General features: G+C 40.3%; 1 protein-coding gene across 1 annotated transcript in view; it reads right to left on the bottom strand.

Annotated features, from left to right (window-relative positions):
- Positions 1-10,739, bottom strand: part of STX8 (syntaxin 8) — a 261,397-nt gene that overhangs the window by 233,310 nt on the left and 17,348 nt on the right. The window contains exon 4 of the mRNA XM_012655606.1: positions 9,675-9,785. Coding sequence (XP_012511060.1) covers positions 9,675-9,785 — 111 coding nt within the window. The remainder of the gene's footprint in view (positions 1-9,674; positions 9,786-10,739) is intronic.

Raw genomic sequence — 10,739 nt, 5'->3', positions numbered from 1 at the left:
ATATTATATATTCCAGATTTTTAGGTCAGTCCCTACATCAAATACTCCCTCTTGTTGTCATAGACCAGATTAACCTATAACATTTCTCCAGAATGTGGAGACAAGGCCACAAGCTATTTATTACCTCTCAAAATGTAATTAAGCAAGAATATGAAACATACAAGATTATCTGTCAGCAGAAGAAATCAGCTCTATGAAACTATTATTCTATAAATGTGTCATTGTTAAAACTGAGTTGCATTTCAAAAGTATTTCTCCTAAACCTCTTTAGGAAGACAACTGGTAGGTATAAATATCCCAGCTTCTTAAATAAGTGAATTGGAGATTTAAAGTAATGATTTAGTTCCACTTGAGCCTAAATAAAATAACCCAAAAGGCCAGTGAGCTACCACTCTCTGGGATTTCAAGAATAGGTGAAGTAACAGGAAATGAAGATTCTTATTGAGGTTTATTTGAAGAACCATGAGTCTGTGGTTGTTCAAGAAAATTCAAGATAAAGAGAGTTGTTACTGCTAAGGGAGTTACAGATAAGAGCTGATATAGACACTACAATCTGCCTGCCCAACATCTGTAAGTCTCTTCTCACTTGCAGTCAGAACCTCAACTTTGTTCAAGGCTTTACTGCCCAGAGAACATGACCCCACCCTCATTTTCAGTTCAGGAATCTCTCTCCTGAATCAACTAAGCCAATCACAGCAACCCCACTCCCCGTGGTTTTTGGTATAGCATAGTCACGTGATACAATTCTAGCCTACTTCTATTTCGAGCCAATTAGGAAGCATTTCATTGCTCTTAAAAAACAAGTAACTGGAAAATACAAGAGAATCAAGAGGAAAAACTACTACTAAAAACTATCAGAGAATTAAGAAAGTGGCTATAATATTAATAGCCAATTTCTATCCATCAATTATCAACAGCTTTCATATAAACAACAATCAAAAAGTATGATGAAATAAAAAACTGAATTTAAAACAGCAACCAAGGAGATTAAACAACCAGGAATAAATTTAACCAGAAATGTGTTACACTTAATTGAAGAAAACACTACTGAAAGACCTAAAAGATGGCTTGAACAAATGGAAAAACATCCCATGTTCTTGGATAGGAAAATTCAGCAATATAAAGGACTTCAAGATTTAATGTAATCCCAATTTTTTTTTAAAAAAAGGGTTGTTTCCCTTTTTTTAAAAAAATTAAATCAGTGAAGAGCTGTTATTATCTGTTAGCACAGGAAAAATTCCAAAGATAGTTTTGGCAAGGACGGATGAAAACGATACTCTTAGGTTGTTTCCTTCTTTTTTGGAATTAGATTAGCTGATTCTGAAGGTCATGTAAGAAAAATAAGCAAAACTCCTAAAAAGAAGTTTACTAAGAGAAGACTGGCCCTATCATGTATTAAAACTTAAAAACTCAAATATTTAAAAGAATGTGGTACTAGCATATGAGTAGACAGGACCAATGGAACCCATTACAAAGTCCAGAAATAGATCAAAGTACATATGGGAATATACATGATAAAGACAGCATTTCAAATTTGAAAATGAGGAGATGAACAACAATAAAAATGTAGTCAGTCACAAAAATAAGGTAGCCAAATAGGGAAAAAAGTGGTATTCATACTCTTAACCAATTAAATTCCAAATGGATCAAATATTTAGCAGTTATAAAACCATGAACATACCAGAAAACAAAAAAAGGGACAATTTTTTACAACTTTGGTTCACTGTAATAATTATACAAAACCTACTAAGATATTACTATATAAAACTATATACATTAGTTTGGCGTAGCATACAAAAGCTTAATAACACTCTTGGGAAAGACTGCATAGGGAAACAGGCCCTCACATAAGTGGCCAGTCCAAGTCTAAACGGGTTGTACCCCACTGGAGGGCAACTTGCCAAATGCTGTCAAAATTACAAATGCATAAACCCTTTGACCCAGCCATCCTACTTCTAAAATCTTATCTAGAGATATACTTTCACAGATGCAAAATCCCTTAGGTTTAAGGTTATTCATTGCTTTATTTCTGTAATAAAGACTGAAAACAATACACATATCTATTAATAAGAGACTAGTTAAATAAGTTATAGTACATGTATACAATGAAATATTATAAGGCTATAAAAACTAATGACAAAACCTTATGTCATGATTGGTAAAATATCCAAGATATTTTGATCAGGTGACAAAAGAATGTTACAGAATGGTGATGTATGATATGCTACCATTTGTGTACAAGGTGGAGGGAAATAATATATTCGTATTTGCTGGTATGTGCTTAAGAGAATCCTGGAAGAATATGTCAAAAATTATTAACAGTAATTACTTATGTTGAGGAATGGGGGACATAGTGGGAGGGTTTTCACTGAACCTTGCTAAAAGCTTTTTAGATTTCTTAGCCACACGAATACATTACTTATACAAAGCACATTCCCCTTCTCCGATTGGCATGTTTGGAGCGTGGCTGGGAACTGCTTACATCTCTTCTCAGACCACGAGAGGAGTCAATCTGAAGAGAAAGCCAACACTCTGAGGAAGGCAAAAATGAAGAGGCAGCAACACCTGGATCCGTGATGGCATCACTGGCCTGTTAGTACGTGGATGTTTTTTCTTATATAAGCCATTTTGAGTAGGGTTATCCACTATGTACAGCTGAGGGTGTCCCACTGCTAGACTAGCACAGTAGCCAAACCCAGTCACCCCCTAACAAACTTCAGGACAATAAGCAGCACCTCCTTTTCCAGACTGTGGAAGAAAACCCCTCCCTTCTAGTCTTCATGACACTTCTACAGATCTATCTACACTAATTTCACGGTGGTGTGATCTCTGATTTTGTTCCCCCTACCTGACTGAACTCTTCAAGAATGGGCATTGTAAGCAATAAACGAATTCCACCATGGTCACCTCTCAGCCTACCTCGTGTGCCTCTAGTAACTTCTGATTCTAAGCTTTGCTAAGGGAGCAGCAAGACTATGCACCAAAGTAACTTACCTTTCCATCAAACTACCCAAAATAATCAGTGGGTCAAAGCTGTGTGCTTCCCCAAGTACTCTTCCTGAGCAGACAGACAGATTACATTCCCAGCCTCCCTCGCAGTTAGGTTGGAGCCACGTGACTGGTTACAGCCAATGGCTGAATGTGTGAAACTTGCAGGCCCAAGCACACAAGAGGGTATGAGTTCTCTACGCCCTCTCTTCTCCAGTCATGGGGAATATGGAGGCACAGCCCCAAGAGGGAAACACCTGAATCTCTGAGTCACCTTTGCGTGACAGACTTTACATGAGGCAGGCAAAAAAGGCTTCATGTATTAAAAATCAGACATTCCCAGGTTTCTTTAGTTACCAGAGCATACCCTATGTCTCAGCCAACCTTTCAATCAACAAAAATTTTCTCCTCAGAGAAAGCCAACACTCTGAGGAAGGCAAAATGAAGACACAGCAAGAACCCAGATCCTTGATGGTATCATTGAGCTGTTAAATTAATCAGATCTCTCACTTGTCTAACTTAGAGAAGTTAACAGCAGTCAAAAATACACCTGCTCTATACCCAACTCTGTGCTAGGAGATATGGAAGATACAGAAAAAAAACAGAGATGTTCACTCATTGAGCAAGTATTTATTAAGCACTAGGTTAGGCTTTGGTCTCTGTCCTTGCAGCATTTAAAATCTGATCAAGAAACAAAATATACACAAGCAAAAAAGGAAAAAATGATTAAGTATTAAACCTGTGGTCTCCCTAGCTAACTCAGCTCCCCACTGGTATTCTCTCAAAGCACAATATAGTTTTCTGCTGAATTTATTTTACTTATTTGTGTGATTTTTTATCTGTCAGTCTCTCTCAATGGACTGTTCACACCTCACCTGCAAAAAGCAGGTATTTTTTGTTTTGATTTTTTGCCATCACATTCCCAGTACCAGTGTGTGGCACATAGTAGGCACTCAAGAAATACCTATTTAGTGAAAGAAGATTTGCTTTACTACAACATTTTTGCTTCCTTACCTATTTTTCATTGAACTAGCAGGGAATTTTATTTAATATTCTTAACTGTACTTAATACTGCCTTACTTCAACTATCCTTGGGCTCAAATAATAGAGAAAGCAAAGCTCTATTGATTTCAGCACACCCTTACATGTCAGAAAAGCTGGCAAGTTACTGAATTTCTGGGGCATAAATCAAAGAGATAAATATTTATGCCTTATCCATTGTCTCACATGAGCTAGCTGATGATGCAAGTATATATTCCTTAGCAATTTCCCACTCCTAGAAGAGTAGCTTGGTCATGTGTTAATAACATTAAGCAACATAAAGTATAAATCAATGATTCTTTAGGAAATCTATTAGGTGTAAATGATCCTTCCTATAAATGAAGCTTTAAACTGAAATCAAATATTCAATAGTTTAAAATGAAAGAGGTGTATTTTTAACATAAGAATCAATGTAAAGTTTTCTTTGCCCATCTTGGCTACCAATACAGTGATATGAAATATACACTGGAAATATCATGCTTTTTTATGGTAGCTCAAGGAAAAAATATATATCTAAAATTAAATGTAGAAAATCTGTACTCAGAAAATGTGGACATTTTGTATCATCCTCTTTTGATTTTAGCAATTGGTCTGCTTGTTAATGTATCCTTCCTGACATATAACTACCATCTTGAACCAAAACACATCTAAAACACTTCCTATCCCCTATAATCTTCTACACAGTTGATGGTGTGAAGATTAAAGCTTAGCCAATTAGCCACCCACTATAGCTGAGTTAATCACATAATCTTTGAGATGGTCACAGAGCAGTGGAGTATGCAACAGTTTTCTTTTCTCTCTTTACAACGATTTAACTAATTGTGAGACTTGGCACTGCTCTCAAATATAAAGGACAGGAGGGCTTTTAATCAGAAGCTGTGTCATTGCTTTATAAGTCAGGGCTTATCTTCTTCAAAGAGACATTGTTGCACGGAGACTTCTTTAACAAGTTTCCAAATACCCTAAATTAGTCAACCATTGCTTATTTAGACCAAGGCTTACGGCTTTAGAATAATGACCAGTAATCCGTAGAGTAAAACTAAGATTCTGTCACATGACAGCTACACATTGAATTATGTGATTGCCATGTTAATGTCTGTTTAAAGGAAATGCTAATCCAAACTGAAGTTTGACAATACTTTTCTCTCCTTAATAAGGCCACATATGAGGAGGAAAAGGAGGGGTAGAAGGACTCTGGGAATGAGGGATGGGGAAGAAAGAGAGAGGGCATGAGGGTTGCACAAAGTAAACAGGAAAGAGGGAAACAGAGGTATTGGGTTCTAGGAAGAGGGGGCCTCACCTGGTTCTAGGCAAATCCTGGTAGGGCAAACTGATCTTGTGGCATTGCTGTCAGTTATTACGGGAGATACTGATGAGCAGATTAACCCCAGTTCTCTAACAGTAAATGTGCTGTGGCAATAGTCTGGTATTAATGACAAAATGTGCCATAAAGAGCATGTCTATAACATTCTGAAGTTCTGACAAGGCTTTCTGGCCCATGTGATTCCATAGGTCATAAATTAAGGGAAAGACACGTGCCCTCCACCCCCAAAGTGACAAAGCAACTGAGCTGACCTCTCTGGTATCAAGAATTACAGAAGCCAACAAAAATGCTGGAGGAACCCAGAACTAGGGATTAACTGTGGGGAGGACTGAGGGAATCTTTGTGAGTCATCGGAGATCCAGAGAAACCAACTGGCAGAAAGGAATGAGCTTTCTCCAAAGATACAGCAGAAAGTTCCCTCAGAGTTGTATGAGAAGTGACTGGGCAACCTGACATTCAGGAGGCCAGAGGATGTGGTCAAACTGTGAACCCAAACTGGTCATGTCTACACTGAATTAAGATCCTCTCTAGAAGGCCAGGTCCAAGCAGGAGAATTACTAGGTATGAGAAACTGGGGATGGACAGGGAGGCCCCCAGGGTGGAGATTAGGAGTAAAGGCAGCAAAAATAACTGACATAGGCAGGTGAATGAAATCCAAGACCAGTAACTGACCTCAAATCTAAGAAAATCTACTTCTAGTAATCTACTCTGGCTTTAACATTCATTTATTCATTCATTAACTTATCTATACACTTATGCTTGTCTCTGGTAAGTCCTCCCTGACTAGTTAGATCAACACTATCTGGGTGTCCATTCCCATAGCCCTTAAGCAGATTTCCCAGGGACTTTTTTGTTTATTATTATGATTATTAGAGACGGGGGTCTCACTATGTTGCTGAGGCTGGCTTCAAACTCTTGGGCTCAAGCGAGCCTTCTGCTTCAGCCTCTGGATGATTTTCTTTCTTCGTGGCAATTGGTATCTATTAATAATTGCCACAATGGTTTCTTTCTGTTGCCCAGACTCCACATCATCTGGAATAGACCATCACTGTATGTTATGTCCACTTTTACCTTCTTCAAACCTCTCCGCAGGAGTCATTTCTCCTCAACAGTGCTTATATGCTTTTTAAACAATTCCTCTGAAAGTTTATTCTGAACTATTCTACATTTCTGTTCCTGAATGAAAAAGACACAATATTATGTTGCCCTTGGTTTCATCTTGGGAGCATGTCAATAAGCCTGGCCAGTTACCTTATTTCAACCCCCAGGACTTCCGTTACCTTTGCTCAGAGTTTCTCCTCAGTCTGGTCTCCCTTTGCCCTGCCACCCGACCATTCACCAACAAACCAAAAAGCAATAGCTTCGGGTCCGCCATGTGATCAGCCTTGCACGCAGGAAAAGCAAGAGGCGTCTTATTGGTGGGACTCCAGAACTCCTCCATCCAAAACAAAAACCACCTCCACTAAGCTGCCAAAGTCCCTAAAATTCTCCCATCAATTAATTTACTTTATTTTAAATCCTAAGGTTCAAGGAGGCGTCAATTAAAATACCTCCAGAAAACGAGTTTCTGCCAGCCATGTATTTCACTGCTAGAATTCATATGAGACTGTTTACTAATAAGACAACAGGCAATAAGCCGGGTACTGTGGAAGGAGGACACAGAACAAACAAGATTTGGAAGGGGAGAATGGGAGGGCCGAGGACCAGCTGCAGCACATGGAACAAGACTGCTGAAGGAGAGACCAGATCACTCTAGAGCTGTGGTCCCCAACCCCCAGGCTGCGGCCCGATACCAGTCTGTGGCCTGTTAGGAAATGAGCAGTGGCACTGCCTGACCCCCCCCAACCCCCCCCACAACACCACCCCTCCAATCCCCAATCCACGGAAAAATTGTTGCCTGAAACCAGCCCCTGGTGTCAGAAAGGGTGGGCACAGCTGCTCTAGAGCACTCAGGGGGCATGACAGGAGGGACAGCAGGTCTCTAAAGCAAAGTGGCAGCATGAGCTCCCTCCTAGCCTGATGGGGACACAATGCTCCAGCAACAATAGGTTGTATTTATAAAGATTTTACAGTTTACAAAGCCCTTCTCACAGCGATCCCTTCATCTGGTCCTAACAATGAAAAATAGGCAGAACACATATCCCCAGTTTAAGGTCAATGATTTTGAAGCCCAGATGACTGAGGGACTAGTTAGCTACAGAGCTGAGTCCCTCTAACACCTGGTTAAGAGTTCAGAGCTGAAATCCAAGCTCTGAGACTGATTAGCTTTAGAATCGTGACCCCTCTGAGCCTCAGTTTCTCTTCTGTAAAATGGGATATTATATAAAGGAGCTTAACATAGTGCCCGACACACAGAAAACAGACAGCAAACATAAGCTATTAGTATCATTACTAGTAGCCGCTGAGACATAGCGCAGTGGTTCTAACCCTGCCACCTACTAGAATCACCTGGGAGTCTCAGACAGCCTTACTCCCACCCAGGCTACTAATCAGACTCTGCAAGCATAGGGTCCAGACATTTATTTTTCTTTCTTTTTTTTTTTGATCGATTCTGAAGTGAGGTGCCACAATTAAGAATAACTGATACAAGGCAGTATATCTCAAATTGTAACATACATTCAAATCACCTGATGGTCTGGTAAAAACGCAAGTTTTGATTCCGCAGGTCTGGGATAAGGTCTGAAATTCTGAATTTCCAACACGCTTCCTGGTGCCGCTGCTTCTCGGCAGGTCGCACTCTGCAGAGCAAGGATGCAGAGACTAGCACGAGGGCGAGCAGCGCTAACACAGGCAGGAGAGCGGGAACCACAAAGCAAAAAAAATGATACAAGCCACAAAGACCTAGTGATAGGACTGCAGAGGTCCTGAGAAGGCCTAAACTCATACATTACCCTCTTCAACATCATTAAATGACACAATGAACAAAGAGCGAGAGGCAGAGTCTGGCACAGAACACCGTTCTCAAACAGAACGATTAAATGTCTTCTCCCCTTCTGACCTTCGCCTCTCTACTTGACTCCATCTCCCCACGAAATGCACTCCCCCTAACTATGCCCTTATTAGTCTCTCGACTTCCTTCAACGAAAATCGAGGCTCTTCTTGAAAGATGGCACTTTCTTTTCACCTAGGATTCCCTTGCTCACCTGTTCTGTCACCAACCTGGAGCACCACCTTCATCCACTGGCATCACCCCTGGATCCCTGGGACTGAATATGCCAGAGAAATATCGGGAACCTCAATAAATCAGCCCACCACAGGCTTCTGTCTTCATTTAAAAACCTTGCCCAGGACCCTGCCACGAGAGTATCACTCCTCCCTCCCTGACTCCTTGGGTTCATTTCTTCACAGAAACTTAACATTTTATCCAGCTACCTGTATGTCATAGTTTCTTTTTGAGAAGCTTGGATTAACAGCTCCTGAGAAGACTGGGACCAACAAGAAAATAACTGTTTCATCCTCCTCGGCTTGTCCTAGGGCTGGTGTGCAATCCTGGTTGCATATTAGCATCACCTGTGACCTCCCCTGCCTCCACCCCAATCCCACCCTGATTTAATTGTCTGAGGTGGAGTGTGGCAGTGCGTGTGGCTAGGGTCAAAAACCACTGGCCTTGGGAAGCCGTCTTATTCCTAGCTAGGGACTAAACAAGAGCAAGCTGCCTCACCACAATGGATGCATCATCCCTAGTGTAGAAGATGAGGAGAGGCGGGTTTCTATCCTAAACCCATTTCCTTCTGTGATGGTTCCCACAATGAAGTTGGTGGAGTTCTGGAGGTGGGGGAGGCCAATTCTAAGGCTGTAGCAATTGACAGGTCATTAACCTCAGCCTTGGAAAGCTGGACCATTTCTCCAGGTCCCCCAGCAGAGCCGGGTTCAGAGCAGCTGTCAACTCTTTAGAGTGTGAAAGAACGGGGCTCTACCTCCACGAGCCCCACACCACAATCTCATGAGGACACATTTTTTCAACATGCCAATAAAAAACAAACAACTCATTTTCCCACACAGATAAGTAGTGACTTCAGGAGTTTATAAGGCAGCTAACAAAACAAAAAACTCAACCAAAGAATGCAAAAGAAATTTTCTGACTTCGTCTGTATTCTACCTAAGTATGCTCTACCCAAATGGGATTCAGCTGAACATAAACGGTTTACTAGATCTAGAAAACTAATGAAAACTAAATTGAACAGAAAACTATAATCAGACACCATAAATGAACAGAATATATTCTACCAGTTAAGGAAATTAAGCCATTCAGGAAACAGCTGTAATATCTGCAAATAAATCTTCACCCACCAAGTAATCCCTATAAATGAAAACATCCTACCTGATTAGATCTGGTTCGGCACCCTCATTCTTAAAGGACGCCAGAAGTAGTCTCTCTCGAGTTACAAGATCATCCAATAGGTTCTGTCTTCGATCCCCTTCAAGTTGTGTTCTGCAGACGCCTTGTTAAGGTCCAACAGTAGATGAATTACCTCATGTTACCTGTTACGTTATTAACTCTTCAAGTCAGCTGTGGCTTTTACAGACTGCTGTCCAGGAGGGATCTGAACCATTCTGCTTTTCCTGCTCTGACCTTCAATCTCACCCATCCTTCAGGTAAGGGCCCTTGACGGTACCACTGTGGAGGGACTTGTAGACACAGAGATAGATCACTACTCAGGTTCTTTCACTGAGAAATATACTTGGTAAATGTTATTTTCCTCACAGTGACCAAGATTTAAATGACTTTTCCTGTCAACAGAACAACCTGCCTCAGGGATTCTTTAGGTTTTGAGTTATAGGTGTCGGTGTTCAGGGGTCATTTCCTACACATTAGTACCCTAAGATGCTCTGTTTAAAAAAACAGAGGAGGGTCTCTATATTGCCCTCTTTCTCCCATGTTAATACCTATTAATATACCTGGAATTTATTTTGTAAAGCGCTACTTTATGCAACAGATCTGCTCTAAAAGTTGTTACCATCAGTTCATTATTTAAATACATTGCATAATCTTTCAAGAAAATTACAAAGAATCATATTTGAATATGTGATTCTAGTAAGCCTGACAGACTAGGAGTCCCAAGGGCAGAGTTTTGGTCCTATTTTGACCACTATCTATGATCTTGAACCAGTTATTTCACCTTTTTGGATCTCTGTTTCTTTATAGGTAACACCAGATAATCTCTAACACCTTTTCCAGCACAACTCATAAGTGATAGTAAAAAAAATAAATCAGGACAAAATTCAAAGTTTTATGTACTAACTTTCTTGAAGCAAACTACATAAGTTCTTCTAGGCTGAAGTATGTGTGTGCACATACGTGTGTTAAAAAATAAAGGAAATATTGAAGGAGAAAATTTTTGCCATAAAGAGAATGAGAAAGCTAACAAACACTTTTGAAAGGATA

Source organism: Propithecus coquereli, unplaced genomic scaffold (assembly GCF_000956105.1).
Source record: "Propithecus coquereli isolate 6110/MARCELLA unplaced genomic scaffold, Pcoq_1.0 Scaffold482, whole genome shotgun sequence".
In the NCBI taxonomy this organism is placed as follows: domain Eukaryota; kingdom Metazoa; phylum Chordata; class Mammalia; order Primates; family Indriidae; genus Propithecus; species Propithecus coquereli.
Note: the sequence above shows the minus strand (reverse complement) of the source record. Positions and strands in the feature narration are given on the sequence as shown.